Source organism: Megascapheus bottae, chromosome 2 (genome assembly GCF_031878675.1).
Source record: "Megascapheus bottae isolate mThoBot1 chromosome 2, mThoBot2.hap1, whole genome shotgun sequence".
Classification (NCBI taxonomy): Eukaryota; Metazoa; Chordata; class Mammalia; order Rodentia; family Geomyidae; genus Megascapheus; species Megascapheus bottae.
Window position 1 is genome coordinate 13,166,016 of NC_143510.1, and position 15,490 is coordinate 13,181,505.

Below are 15,490 nucleotides of genomic sequence, written 5' to 3' on the forward strand. Positions count from 1 at the left end.
TCTATCACTAGGCCATAATCCCAGCCTCCTCGATTGAGTTTTAAATGTTAAATGTTATAAGTGAATTAAAAAATTATAATTTACCTAAAAATATTTATACAGTTCTTGTTTTACTTTGTATATGTAATTACCACCGGGAAGTTGATAGGATCAACTGGTTTGCACTCTTTTCCCCATAGCTAAACACATTTCATTTCCTGGATCAAGAAGGAATAATCCATTGTACATTTTAATCATTACAACCAAATCTTTTTTTTTTTTCCTCCAATGGCTGGCTAGTCCTGGACCCTGAACTCAGGGCCCAGTCTCCATCTCTAAGCCTATTGGTGCTCAGCCCACGGTGCCACTTTCAGCTTTTTATAAGTAGTTTACTGGAGATAAGTCTCACAGACATGTCTGTCCAGACTGGTTTTGAACTGCTGTCCTCAGATCTCAGTCTCCTGAGTTGCTAGAATTTCAGGCATGAGCCATCAGTGCCCAGGCAACTAAATCTAGTTTAAATCTCCAGTGTTGGAAGCCTCCGACTTATGTGGTGAACTTAGTACATGTATAGAAATGTCATAGAAAGCTAGATGCCTACAATTCCAAGAGGCTAGGATCTCAAGATCTTGGTTTAAAGCTAACGCTGGCAGAAAAGTTCACTAGGCATCGTAATCACCCCCAACCCTCAACCCAAGTAGTGGAGCACCCACCTTGAACAAGTTAAGGCCCAGCACCTATAACCTGAGTTCAAGCCCCAGTACCACCCCCCCCCACTAAAACCCCTTTATACAATACTGAGTTTTAAAGCAAATTCTTTACATTTTGAATCAAAACATCTGCCCTCAAATAGATAAAGCTTCTCTATGTAACTCCTCTTATGTAACTCTCATACAACCTTCTTCCCTCAAACTCAAGTCATAGCTATTTATTTCTTGACTATATCCCCACTTCATTTTCAGTGTTTACTTAATCAAACTGTTCTCACTGATCATAATAGTTTTTCTTTTTCTTTTTTTTTTTGGCCAGTCCTGGGACTTTCCTCAAGGCTAGAGTTCTATTACTTGAGCCACAGCACCACTTCCGGCTTTTTCTATGTATGTGGTGAGAAATAGAATCCAGATCTTTGTGTATGCTAGGCAAGCATTCTACCACTATGCCAATCCCCTGGACTCATAATAGAAATTTTTGAGTAGTACTGCTCAGATTACAAACAAGTGAAAAGTTTAAGTTTTAGTTGATAGACAAGAAGGGTCTTCATTATATTTCTGCAAAATAATAGCAGTAGAACCTATCTTATAAGGTGGCTGTACAGATTAAGGGGACACTTAATGTAGGGAAGACAGAAGGAAGCAAAGGGCCTAAAACAGTGGTAGACAAAGGGTTTTCCAACTCTTGATTTCTACTCCTGCCCTTGTCCCTAAATGTGCTCTATTTTTCTTGGCCAACATGCCTTCTTAGCTAAGGGAAATCCCAAGTTTTCTATAGTGGCTCAAAATCCTCAATGAAGGCTTTCTAGTCACTCGTTGGGCTTGAACGGACGGGGGTCTGGGCACCGTCCCTGTGCTCTTCAGCTCAAGGCTAGCATTCTACCACTTTCAGCCACAGCACCATTTTTGGTTTTGCGGTGGTTAACCGGAGGTAAGTCACATGGACTTTTGTACCCGGGGTTGGCTCAGACCTCAGCCCCCTGAGTAGCAGGCATGAGTCAGCAGTAGCGGTGCCTAGCTAATGAAAGCTTCTTAATGATCAGAAAAAGCTCGCTTCCTTATTATGCCCTTGCTCAGCCTTTAAACATGTGTCAGGGATCAGGGTCTTGCTCAGTGGTAGAGTACTTGCCAGTGTGTGGGAAGTCTTGCGTTCAATCTTCAGCATCGAAAAGTTTCTCATTTGAAGAACAAAACTCTTCTTTCTAGTCCAGTAGATACCAACTCTTACCACTTTAACACAGCTCCTTAAAACACCAGGTAATCCCCAAATCCACAGTAGCCTCTTTCCCCTAGGCACTGTTACATTAAGAGTTTCCATTCTAAGAATTTCATGTTCACACTGTTTTCCTCATCCCCCAATCCAGCTGATGTTCTCCCACTAAAGGCCATGTTCCCAAGGGGTAATGGTACAGCAGGTGACTAAATCACCTGACACTTCTTGCTCTCTTCCTCCCCAGTTGTCAGCCCTGAAGACCAGGCTATCGCAATAGGAAGGCTGAAGGTTTCCCTGCAAGCGGCCGCCGCGCTCCATGATGTTTACAAGGAGATGAATGAAGATTTGCTTCCTGAAGGAACAAGTGCTATTCCATTCTAAAATGTGAGGGAAAGTCTCCTAGAAAGTAACTTGCTATACTGTAAGGTTGGTTTACTGAGCTACCTAGTAATGGGGAGAATTTTTGTGAAACTGTTTGGACTTCGAACACCTAGTACTTGAATAGGTGAGACTTGCTGTTAGGAATGGAAAATAAATAAAGTCACAAAAGGTGAATTTACAAAAACAAAACAAAAAACCCAGTTTATTTATCTTTTAGTTTTTTTTTTCCAAAATTGAAAATATCAAGTACTACTGCTAAAGAGAAAACAAACATAAAATCGGAGACCCCTCCCCACTTCTTCTCTTAAAAGTCACAGAACACGGCAGGAGTGCAGGGACGGGTGGCTGCTGAAAATAGGAGGGGAGGATGGCAGAATCAAATTCCCCCAATACTTAAAAAAGCTGTTCAACAGAAACTGTGATAAATATAGGACAATGCAGGACAAGGAAAAATAAGGAGCAGCTGTGCTGAGAGGCTGTGTTGTGGTCTGGTCTCCCTTCCTCTTCTCTTTCCTCATCGTGGTTTTTTAGGCCTAAGGCCTGTCTTGCCCCTTCCAGATCTAAATGTGGTCTCCTTTAAACCTACCTCTACATTTCACTTGAAGCAGTCTGTGAGACACAATTCTTCCTTAGACATATCAGAGAAAGAGAGAGAGCAGTTAATTCTGCCTTCTATAACTGTACCAAGCATGAATTTGTAAGGAGGAAAAACATCGAGTGAGTGAGCGAGAGAGCCAGGGAGTATCACTGCTTCTTATGTCTTCCAAGGCATCAGAAATACTTAGAACGTGCACGAGACAAGAAACCAGGAAAAGTCAAGACGAAGGCACCAGCCTCACTAGATAGTATAGTTGTATACGGGTCAGGTTGTATAGTTAACCACAATCATGAGCACATTTGAAGAACCTTTTCTCAAGTACTGCAAAGATGCCACGGAGAGAGACGTGAGGAAGGTCACGGCAGTAGGGTAGGGTGGAGGACTGAGCCTGCTGCTCAAGAGCCCTGGTACAGTGGTGAAGGATCACTGTGTACCACTGTCTTGGAGATACAGCTTTGAGACACCAAAGATAAGATGTCAGAAGCCACCAATGTCCTGGCAGAAGGTGACAGGAAGAGAGGAATGAACGGTATTTATTAACAGTGGGAGCCTCTGCCCTTCTTCAAGAACACCTCCCTTGCCATCTGAATGGGGCCATTGGCACATGTCGTGGTGGGCCTGGAATTCCCCGAGTAGATTGGTCCACACAAATGGCCCCTCAACCCATAAACACAAATGGCCAAACTTCAAAAGAAACAAGGAAAAACACAGTTTCTATGTCATGAAAAATTGTCAGGAGTTGCCTGGAGGAAGAATGGAGATCAGGGCCAAAGTTCAGATATTACTTCCTCTTTTTCTTGGGGGGTGCAGAACTGTGTCTGGAACCACGGTTAGAGCCTCGGCCTGAACTGTGTACAGATGCTTTCCTCTTCCGGCTCATACTTCGACTCTGTTCTTCTTCTTCCTCATAGCGACTTTCTCGGTCCGCTAAACAGGAGACAGTGTCAATATTAGTTTTAGTTATCTAGTATTACTGAACAGCATGAAATAAATAGTATATGTTTATTTTGGAGTCAGACTTGACTGGTTTTATTTTTTTTTAATGGTATGTTCATTATAGTTGAGATTGTTTAGCTTTCTCATGGAGAAAAGGAAACCAGACATAAAGTTTTATATTATCCGTATGCTTGACCTGTGACACAGATTCAATTGTTGCATTGATTACTTGGGTGATTTCTATGAAGTAGTGAGAGAGATATCAACATGAGTGACTAATATGGCCAGGCAGCAGTAAAGAGTCATGATCTTTCATCCACTGCTCAATCCATTTCAAAATCTCATTTTATACTATACTGGGTTATTACCGGGCAGCTCATTAACAAACAGTTTCTTATTTGTAGGATGCCATGGCTTCTTCATAAAGAACTCAAAAATCTCACACTGAATTTTGTCTTTCACCTTCTTCTCATTATAACCTCTTGTTTCAACTCTTTTGTATAAAACACTGTTATCTGCTCTCAACACAGAAACTATATGAAACCAGCGTTCAGGGAAGAAATCACAGCCATGGTAGTCAATAACACCACCATCATCTCTCATCACATTTCCAAACTCAACTACTCTATCTTCATGTAAAATGGGACAACCATACACTTTATCACAACCATCACAGAACTCCCATTCTCGAGCTAAATCACTAACACTAATATACTTCAGTCCTGATCCTGAGGCAAGTTTTTTGCCAAGTATAGTTTTTCCAACCCCTGGTGGGGAGACTGAGAGATAAAGTTCAGGATTCGAAGTGGGCCAGGGCAGGAAATATGTGACTCTTATCTCCAGTTAGCCAGTAAAAAGCAGAAAGTGGCTCAAGTGGCAGGATGCTAGCCTGTGAGCAGGATGTTCGGGCACTGCAGAGTCCTCTCCACGATTCCAAAAGAACTCACGACTGGGTGCTCTCCAGAGCTCTTTTGCCCAAGGCTAGCATTCTTCCACTTTGAGCCACAGTGCCACTTCTGGTTTCCTGAGTGCCATAGACTTTCCTGCCCAGGTTAGCTTTGAAGCTTTCTTCAGATCTCAGCCTCCTGAGAAGCTAGGATTCCAGGCATGAGCCATTAGTGCCTGGCAAATGTTTTCTTTTCCTCCCCACCCTACTCCCCATATTGGAACCTGAACATGGGATCTCGTGCTCACTTGAATCTCAGTTTCACCACTGGTGTTCTGCCACTTTAGCTACAGTTGGGCTTTTTTCTGATTATTCTGGAGATGTTCAGAGTGGTCTCCTGGATAGCTAGGATTGCATTCGAGAGCCACAGGGTCAAGTTTCATTTTAAACTTTATCTGAATATAGTAGTACTGTAAAGACATTCCTGACCCAGAGCCTGGATTATCACAGTCATAGATTCATAGAGGACCTAAGCAGATAGTACAAATTGTCAATTTCATCCACTGAGAGAGCATATGCACATTCTTAGGCCCTGTGTCTTTCCATCAATATAACTGTAGCTGTGACTCCAGGACACTGTTTCTTTTCTTTCCTTCTTTTTTTTGGGGGGTGGGTGGGGTGTCAAACATGGGGCTTGAACTCTGGGCCTGGGCATTGTCCCTGAGTTCTTCAGCTCAAGGCTAGCGCTCTACCACGTGAGCCACAGCACCACTTCTGTTTTTTTCTGGTGGTTACTGAAGGTAAGAGTCTCACACACTTTGGTGCCCAGACTGTCTTTGAACGGTGAACCTCAGATCTCAGTCTCCTGAGTAGCTAGAATTATAGTCATGAGCCACCAGTGCTTAGCTTCCAGAGCACTTTAACATGGTCTTTTGTTATTTTCCTTACATTACTAATACCTTCAAACATAGAAATTCATACTTATAAAAATGAATAAAGAGATAATTCAGAACAAGAAAATTTCATACCTTTTCGGGCTTCTTCTTCCAGTTCATCCCAATCCTTTCCACTCTCTTCTTCACTACCCAAAGATTCCTTGGAATAGTCTGGAATGACAGTGATTACAAATTATTCATACAAGAATAAGGTAATGGAATCTTTCCATTAGAAAAAAGTAGTTTCTAAAGATAACATTGGAGTAAGGAATCTTACTCCAAATATTGCCCCCTCCCGCCCCCATGGAGGCAAACCTGATTCTTCTGCTTCTGAAGAATAATCTTCATCACTGTCCTCTTCCTCTTCTTCATAATCATCCTCAGAAGGATTAAAAGTCTCATCTTCCATCTCGGACTCTGAATCCCCATCCTCAGCATCACTTCCCTAATGCATTTCAAAGAACAGAACATAACTTCCAAAAACAAAACACATTTACCTTACCTAATTAGTGAATTACTTTAACGTATTTTAGCACACTGAATCAAAGACGTCAGTGGTGAAGATGAACATGACTTGTATAACTGGGTGCTGGTGGCACGTGACAATGAGCCTGCCACTCAAGACGTTAAGATCCCGAGGGCAACAGCTAGAAGTCAGTCAGGAAGAAGGCATGGCTCAAGTGGTAGATTACCAGTATAACAAGCCAAAAAAGTGGGAGGTCCTAATACTGGTAAGTTGAAAGTTAATAGATCCTAAACATCATTAGATTTTTAAACATCTAATTCAACTCTCTCCTTCTGGAAAATGACATACTTTGTAATAATGCAGGACCTTTTATTTCTGTAATACGCCCTAAATTATTTTTCTAAATATGAACAAGAATTTCTTTGGGGGGCCAGTCATGTGGCTTGAACTCAGGGCCTGAGCACTGTCCTTGGACTTTCTCAAGGCTAGAGCTCTACCACATGAGCCACACCACCACTTCCAGCTGTTTTCTATGTATGTGGTACCAAGGAATAGAACCCAGGCCTTTTGTGCATGTTAGGCAAGCACTCTACCACTAGACCAAACTCCTGGCCTGAACAAGAATTTTTTTTTTTTAATGAAGAGGAATTTTTTATTTTTTGTCAGTTATGGGGCCTGGGCACTGTCTGTGGACACTTTTTGCTCAAGGTTAGCACTGTACCATTTGAGCTAATGCTCCACTTCTGTCTTTTTCTGGGTATGTGGTACAGAGGAATCGTACCCGGGCCTTCATGCATGCTAGGCGAGCACTCTACCACTAGGCTACACTCCTGGCCCCTATGAAGAGGAATTTTTATAGGAATACCCAATTCATCATTTACCTATAAAACTGTAGAAACAATACCACACTGTATTCACAGCTTCCCTTAGTTGGTCTGTTTTTATTGTTGTTTTGGTAAACAACTTATTTGAAAGGAAAAGAAAGGCTATCATGAAACAAAGGATCCAGACTCTATCATGAGAAGGGATCCAAAGAGTCCCTGCTTTAACGGCTCCTCACAAACCATTCTCCTAACTGCCCATATTATAGCAGGCAACACACTGTAGAACAAAGAAGAGTCCACTCACGCACCTCACCCTCAGGTTCCAAGAAAGACCAGCCACCTTGTTCGAAGAAACCCTCAGGGTCATCAACAATGGTCTTCATGATTTTCGTCCAGTTGAGGGATTGCACTCCTTCTGTGTACTTTAGGTCACAGGAACTACAGTGATATGAAATGAAATCTGAATGCATTCTGTATTTTCTAAGAATCCCTAGTATCAACTTGATCATTAGCAACTTTGAAAAGCAGATCATTCTACAGTGAAAGGAAAGCAAATAGTCTTCACGCTGTCACCGAGAACACTCAACCATCATGTAACAGCACTCCAGATAAAGCATTCTTTCTTCAACCAAATCTGAGCTCCTCTTCTCCCTTCTCCCCCTCTCCTGCTTACCCAATTCTGGTCTTTATCACAAGTACTCTTTAAAACATCCCCGGGGGCTGGGGCTACGGATTAGTGGTAGAGAGCTTGCCTAGCATACATGAAGCCTTGGGTTTGATTCCTCAGTATCACAGAAAAAGTCACAAGTGGCACTGTGGCTCAAGTGGCAGAGTTGCTAGCCTTGAGCTGAAGAGCTTAAGGATAGCATCCAGGCCCTGAGTTCAAGTCCCATGACTGACAAGAAACAAAGAAAGAAAATAAATAAATAAATGGAGGGACAAAGGGTATAGTAATACAACAGTGATGTTCACTAGACACTATGTTGAAAAAGAATAGACAACTTGTCCAGGAGTTGGATCAGGAGGGAAAAAAAACTAGGAAAGAGTGAGGGGGAAGAATTAACACTGTATAAAAAAAAAGTGTAGATAGACTAGGAGTTTGGCCCAGTGGTAGAATGCTGGGTTCCATTCCTCGGTACCACATACATAGAAAAAGCTGGAAGTAGTGCTGTGGCTCAAATGGTAGAGCTCTAGCCTTTGGAAAGCCACAGGATAGTGTTCAGGCCCTGAGTTCAAGCCCCACGACTGGTTAAAAAAAAAAAGAAGATTGTGATTTAAAACCAGTCCGGGAACTAAAGTGCATGAGACTCATCTCCAATTAACCACCAGAAAACCAGAAGTGGCGCTGTGACTCAAGTGGTAAAGCAGTAGCTGAAGAGCTTAGGGATAACACCCAGGCCCAGAGTTCAAGTCCCACAACCGACAACAACCCACCCCCCTAAAAAGAAACAATAGCAACAAAAACAGGAATAAAGGTTTCAGGTTTTGGAGGATATTCTATATAATGAAATACCTTTGGACAGGAGCCAAGTCTACACACAAAATCCATCTATATATTTTTTTTCCCTGCCAATCCTGGGGCTTGAACTCAGGGCCTGAGCTCTACCCATTTGAGCCACAGTGCCACTTGTGGCTTTTTCTATATATGTAGAACTGAAGAACTGAACCCAGGGCTTCATGCATGCTAGGCAAGTACTCTATCACTTCCTGGCTCAAGGAAGTTTTTTAAGTGATGAAAGTGAAGCTGGGCTGTATGTGTTTGTCTATAATCCTTGCACCAAAGACAAGAAAATGATAAGATCACAAGATTAAGGACAACTATGGCATACAGGGAGAACTTCTTTCAGACAAAATAAGGTCACAAACAAAATGCTAGTGATGAGTGGGTTAATTTGTCAAAAGGATTATAACAATCTTAAATGTATAAACACATGGGCACAAAATCTATGCAAGAAAACATGTAGAAGTACAACAATAAGAAGTAATTAGGGGGGCTGGGAGTTTGGCCTAATGGTAATGTGCTTGCCTAGCATGCACGAAGATCTGAGTTCAATTCCTTGGTACTACGTATGCATGTACATATGTACATACATACATACATACATACATATATACATACATACATACATACATACATACATGGAAAAAAAAGCCGGAAGTGGTGCTGAGGCTCAAGTGGTAGAGCTCTAAACTTAAGAAAGTCCAAGGACAATTCTCAGGCCCTGAGCTCAAGCCCAGGACTTGTCCTCTCTCAAAAATAGAAGTAATTAGAGCTGGAGTTTGGCCTAGTGGTAGAATGCTTGACTAGCATGCACAAACACCCGGGTTTGATTCCTCAGTACGACACACAGAAAAAGCCAAAAGTAAGTGGGCGCAGTGGCTCAGAGGCTCACGCCTGTAATGATAGCTACTCAGGGGCTGAGACCTGACGATCAAGGTTCAAAGCCAGCTGGGGCACAAAAGGATTACAGGCATGAGCCACTGTGCCCAGCCCTGTTCTGGGTTTTTCTATGTATGTGGTACTGAGGAAGCAAACCCAGGGCTTCATGCACGCTATGCAAGCACTCCACCACTGGGCCACACTCTCAGCCCCATACTTCTGTCTTTTTGTTGGTTTAGTAGAGATAAGAGTCTCAGTGATGTTGCTGTGCTGGCCTGCTTCAAACTGTGATCATTTCTCATACTCCTGCATGACACTTGGCTTTCTGTTTTTTATTCAAATTTGTAGAAAAATGGAGATAGCACTGTGTACTAAGAGGAGAGACAAAAAAAATCAAGTTATTTCAAGTGTATCAGATTTAACAGAATAAAACAAAAAGGCAGGGTGGGTCTTGATATGTTTTTTGCCTAGGCTGGCTTCAGTTTCCTGAGTAGTAAATATTCCTTACACCACAGTAAATTTTATAAATAGGATTTATGGAGTTATACAAGCAGGTTCACTTACTTCAACCATTCTTTGATAGGGTCAAGAGAGGCTACAGGAATGGCATTGATCATGGTCACTTTCTTGCTGTAGTCTTTGTAGACAATTACCATATCAAAGTTCTTTAGATGAAACTGGACCCTCTCAAAATGAATCAGCTCTACTTCATCCAATGTCACTACAAAAGGGGGCTGTCAGATTGAAACTGGATCAGTATCAAGTAAACATCTGCCTCACAACACTACTATGTTCAAAAGATCTTTATCAGTTTTCAAAAGAAAATGAAGTAGAAGGCAGATAACACATGGCATACTAAGAACCTATGCAAAATTATTTACAAGATCAAAAATCTTCCTCGAGAATACAATTCAAGGTACAAAAAAAAAAAAAAAAATAAAAAAACTAAGATACATTGAAAAAGCCAATTTTTTCAATGGACTTATTATTTTTTTGACCAGTGTCGGAGCTTGAACTCAAGGCTTGAGTTACTGTCCTTGGGCTTTCTCAAGACTAGAGTTCTACCACTTGAGCCATAACACCACTTCTGGCTTTTTTCTATGTATGTGGTACCAAGGAATCAATCCCAGGTCTTCATACATGCTAGCCAAGCACTCTTATCACTAGGCCTAACTCCCAGATCTCAATGATTTGTTTTTAAGGGCTTGAATTCAGGGCCTGGTATCCATGAGCATTTTTCCACTAAAGGCTAACACTACCAACCACTTTGAGCTACAGCACTCTTTCTGGTTTTCTGGTGATTCACTGGAGATAAGAGTCTCACAGACTTTCCTGCCTAGGCTGGCTTTGAACCAGAGGATCCTCAAATCTGAAGATCCAGAGCCTTCTGAGTAGGATTCAGGCATGAGCCACCAGTGCCCAGCTCAATGATTTTTAAAAGTATAAGCAGAGTAGTGAATGTGAAAATCAGATTATCTAGCATCATAACATCCATTCCCTTTTTTCTCTAGTAATTTCTTACTAAAGAGTAAATGTGGTAGGGGGAGGGGGTTGGCCTAATGGTAGAGGGCTTGCCTAGCATGTATGAAGAGCTGGGTTTGATTCCTTGGTACCACATACATAAAAAAAGCTCTAAGTGGTGTTGTGGCTCAAGTGGTAGGCTTCTAACCTTAAGCAAACCTAAAGAAAGGGCTCAAGCCCTAAACTCAAGCCCAGCCCCGGCCAAAAAAAAAAAAAAGAGTAAACAGGCTGGAAACATAGCTAAGTGGGACAGCATTTACTTAGCACACAATAATTTCCAATCCATCCATCATAAAAATAAAAGGAAGCCAGGATTACTCACCCATTCTGTAGCATTTACCAGTGCACTGCTAGTGGGCTGAAGGAGACAGGTGCTCCTATAGGGCGCTCCATTGAATCTGAAAGAGAGTAAGAGATTCAAAGGAATGTGTTCTTCATGAACAGAAGTATTACAGCCACAACGAACATCTTCCCTCTACCCATGACAAACACAGGCCCCTCAGGCCACTGGGTGCTAATCTCAAAGAGAAGCAAGTCTCTTAAGTACTAGAAACTCAAACAGACCCTTTACATTTTCAAGAGGGAAACATTATTCACAATGCTATATTAAATTAGTATTAAAGAAAGAATCAATTTCCTACCAAGTAGAAGAGGGAAACTTCATATCAAGAAGAAGATGAAGTGTATTACCCCAAGTCCCTGAAAGGCACTTCAAATTCCAGTTCCTCCTTTGTTAGAGCCTCTACTTTTTCAATGAAATTTTTAAAGGCTGTTTTCAGTTTGTGCCTCATTTCTCTCTCCATCTGTAGATGAAAAAATATCTACAGTTAGTAGCTAGGATTACAGGGGTGAGCCACTGCACCAGTTCATGTTGTAATTCTGTAATACCTCAGCAGATACCTACACAATTAGATTTTAGACTACAAAAAAGTCATTCCTGTCGGGCCAAGAGTTTGGCCTAGTGGTAGAGTACTTACCTAGCATGCACAAAGACCTGGGTTAAATTCCTAGGTAACATACACACACGCACCCCGTGGCTCAAGTAGCAGAATGCTAGCCTTGAGAAAGCCCAAGGACAGTGCTCAGGCCATGAGTACTGGCAAAAAAAAAAGAAGTAATTCCTTTCTACTTGTGGTGTTACACCTTTGTGATCCCAATCAGTTGGAAGACAAAAGTACGAGGATCTTAGGTGCCAGATCAGTCCAGGAAAGACAAGTGGCGCCCATTTCTATCTTCAAATTGGTTGCATTATTAGTGGTAGAAAGCACCCTGACTTTTTTTTCATAAAAATTAGGCTGGTAAATTCATGTTCTTTTTTCTTAAACAGTTGCAACATCTGATTTTTCTTTTCTTTTTGTTTTTAATCAATGTAGCCCACTGACACTTGAACCACAGTGGTACTTCTGGCTCTTTCTGTGTATGTGGTACTAGGAATTGAACTAAGGGCTTCGAACTAATCGAACTAATGCTAGGCCAATACTCTACCAGTAGGCTAAACTCCTGGCCCTCTGATTTTATTTTGTAACGAGAAACCTACAAAAATATGGGAGCAGTATCTTAAATAATAGTGATTGATACATACCGGTTCACTAGAAAAAGTTGAAATTTTGTTTCCTCCTAACAGATCTGCTCCTAGAGACAGAATTATTTTGTTGCTTTCCCTGGAGACTGACACAGAACTTAATCCTAAAAAAGTTGGGGAGTAGATTTAGGTCACAAATAAAGGAGCTCCCTTTGAGGTGAAAAGGAAGGTATTGTTGAGAGCTCAAAACATGACCAAATAAAATGCTTCTGTTTTTGGAATGCATTGGGAAAAAAAAACCCACAATAAAAAGGAGCATTTGTTAGGTATTCTTAAGAATAGAAATGCGCAGCTCAAATGATAGAGCGCTTATATAGGGTGCGTGAGATTCTTGTTCAATCTCTAGTTCTGCAAAAAACTACCAACCTGGGGCCAGGAGTTTAGCATAGTGGTAGAGTGCTCGCCTAGCACTCTAGACCTGGGTTCGATTCCTTGGTACCACATAGAAAACACCAGAAGTGGTGCTGTGGCTCAAGTGGTAGAGCCCTAGCCTTGAGAAAATCCAGGGACAGTGCTCAGGCCCTGAGCCCAAGCCCAGGACAGGCAAAAAAACAAACAAACAACAACAACAAAAAACCTACCAACCAACAACAAAACCCACCAACCAACCTTCCAATTCGTCAGCTCAGATTCTGACCTAATCCTACTTATTATACCCTGGAAATATAATATATTAAATAACTCGGACCTGCTCTGCATAGAGATCATCTCGGTCGTGCATATGCTGATGTTTCCCCAAATCAGTGGTGATCTCTCCTACTTCTGTGTAGAACTGCACATCTGTGTGCCGCTTCTTCCCAAACATGATGGCGTTCTGATGGCATAAAGCGGAAAATCATGAAAGAAGTCTCAAGACATAGGCCACCTAATATACAAAGAGGTAAGATATAAGATACAAAATGTGCATGTAAAAACCTACCATCCAGCTGGGCACTAGTGGCTTACTAGAACCCCTAGCTATTAAGGAGGCTGAGATCTGAGTTTGCAGCCAGCCCAGGCAGAAAAATCCACAAGACTTTTATCTCCAATAAACTATTCAGAAAGTCTCTTGGCTTGTTGTGCCCTGGCTGGCTTTGAACCATGAACCCAAGATCCCAACCTCCTGAACTGCTACCATTGAAGGCATGAGCCACCAGTGCCACTGTCAATTGTTAAAATACATTATTCAAACTTTTCTTTCCTTTGTGTTAGACATACAGCTTGAACTCAGGGCCAGAGTGCTCTACTTAAGCTTTTTCCACTTAAAGTGAGTGCTCAATCTCCTAAGTGATAGGTCCATGTCTGGCTTTTTGGTTGTTCACTGGAGATATGAATCTCCCAGACTTTTCTGTTCAAGCTGACTTCAACTCGCAGTCTTCAGATTTCATCTTCTTGAGTATCTAGGCTTACAGAAGTAAGCTACCTGGGCCGGGAGTTTGGCCTAGTGGTTAAAGTGTTTGCCTAGCATGCATGAAGACCAGGGTTCAATTCCTCGGTACCACATACATAGATAAAAGCCAGAAGTGGTGCTGAGGCTCAAGTGGTAGAGCTCTAGCCGTGAGAAAGTCCAAGGACAGTGCTCAGGCCCTGAGCTCAAGCCCAGGACTGGCAAAAAAAAAAAAAAAAAAGTAAGCTACCAGCACCGGGATATTCAAATGTCTTAATGGTTTTATGTGATAGATGGTACTTTTCAGAACTATTTAATTTAAAAGCTGAGAAAAATCAAAGTTTTTGCTCAAGAACTCCTAATCACATACAATTAAATAGAAAGTTCACCTTGAGGTGAAAGTGCAAGACAATAATCATTTCTCCATCACAGGGTTGGAACAAGGCATGTTTAATATTATTGTACAGAATATCCACTTTGTCTCCTCGAACAGATGTGAAGCGGAAACCTGGGGGAGTAATGAAATAGTTAAGTATCAAGCAACAGCATCAGGCCAGGCCAAAGGCATGACATTTCTTCTCATGAATTTGAACAGGGTCAGAAGAAATACCCATCTGTACAGAGCTCACTCCTTTCAGCCATACAGTACTGTCATAGTGTATCATCTAATCCAACAAACAGGGCCCTGAAGAGAGAAGTCAGGTATATGAGGTGTCATTTGTACGTACCATTGACATGGGCTTCTAGTGAGCCTTGCATCCTCTTTTGGGCAATGTTTGGGCGAATGTACAGATCTTTTAGTTTGGGATTACTCCGGTTGAGATTGATCACTAGTGAATCTTGTTTCACAATACCCTAGGTAATAAGAAAGTTAATGTGAGTGTTCATGTATCCTTACACATACCCCACCAAACATGTAAACATGTCCTTTTTTTTATTCTGTTTATTGTGGGATTTGAACTCTGGGCATGGATGTTGTCCCTGAGCTCTTCAGCAAAAGGTTACTGCCCTACTCCTTGAGCCACAGTGTCACGTCTGGTGGTTAATTGGAGGTAAGAGTCTCACAGACCTTTTAGTTTTTGCACTGGCTACGAACCAAGATCCTCAGATCTCAGCCTCCTGAGTAGCTAGGATGACAGGCATGAGCCATGGCGCCCAGCCATGTCTTTTTATACAGTGTGTTTTGTCTGAGTCTAGGCTCACCTCCTTTTCTTTCTCTTCTGCTTCTCGGGTCTTGTAACGTTTCTGTACTTCTTTTATAATTCGGAAAGCATTTTGAAGGTTCAAGGCTGGTACTGTCTGTTCCCCAGGAGCCTTCATATTTGAAGCGCGGTATGTACTGTAGAAAAGTGAAGCATTTACAGAAGTTCATTTATGAAGGTCAGGTGACCCGTACTCACTACTATAGTTTAAAACTGGCTTGATGTCTCTTACAAAAAAAAAACACCACTAAGTGTGAAAATGTTTGGAAAGCCAAACAAAACAATCTCCCTTCCTTCCTTAAATGGAGACTATTATAAATATAGTGGGGTAAAGAAAAATCACTTATTTTTCAAATCTTTCATAATACGGCTATTCCACTCCATGATGAATAAAGAATCTAACATGGCACCCATTTTCTTATTTGAGGATACTTTTTGCAAAATAAATATAGGAAGTATACAATATTTTCATGAGGATTCTACCTTAGGGTCTGCCCAACAAACAGTTACA

The 15,490-nt window shown here is 41.6% G+C and overlaps 2 protein-coding genes and 1 pseudogene across 2 annotated transcripts in view; 1 reads left to right on the plus strand and 2 right to left on the minus strand.

The window, feature by feature from the left end:
- LOC150066466 (X-linked retinitis pigmentosa GTPase regulator-interacting protein 1-like) overlaps window positions 1-2,346 on the plus strand; it is a 42,872-nt gene extending 40,526 nt beyond the window's left edge. Inside the window, exon 20 of the mRNA XM_090352920.1 lies at window positions 2,147-2,346. Coding sequence (XP_090209046.1) covers window positions 2,147-2,283 — 137 coding nt within the window. The 3' untranslated portion in view covers window positions 2,284-2,346. The remainder of the gene's footprint in view (window positions 1-2,146) is intronic.
- A 111-nt stretch (window positions 2,347-2,457) lies between these two features.
- The window catches only part of Supt16h (SPT16 homolog, facilitates chromatin remodeling subunit), a 43,010-nt gene continuing 29,977 nt past the window's right edge, over window positions 2,458-15,490 (minus strand). The window contains exons 16-26 of the mRNA XM_090320454.1: window positions 14,981-15,116; window positions 14,506-14,632; window positions 14,167-14,285; window positions 13,100-13,225; window positions 11,520-11,632; window positions 11,152-11,227; window positions 9,873-10,042; window positions 7,237-7,366; window positions 5,954-6,083; window positions 5,732-5,809; window positions 2,458-3,808 (exon numbers count right to left, since the gene is read on the minus strand). Coding sequence (XP_090176580.1) covers window positions 3,663-3,808; window positions 5,732-5,809; window positions 5,954-6,083; window positions 7,237-7,366; window positions 9,873-10,042; window positions 11,152-11,227; window positions 11,520-11,632; window positions 13,100-13,225; window positions 14,167-14,285; window positions 14,506-14,632; window positions 14,981-15,116 — 1,351 coding nt within the window. The 3' untranslated portion in view covers window positions 2,458-3,662. The remainder of the gene's footprint in view (window positions 3,809-5,731; window positions 5,810-5,953; window positions 6,084-7,236; window positions 7,367-9,872; window positions 10,043-11,151; window positions 11,228-11,519; window positions 11,633-13,099; window positions 13,226-14,166; window positions 14,286-14,505; window positions 14,633-14,980; window positions 15,117-15,490) is intronic.
- Window positions 4,080-4,979, minus strand: LOC150066469 (adenylate kinase isoenzyme 6 pseudogene; annotated as a pseudogene).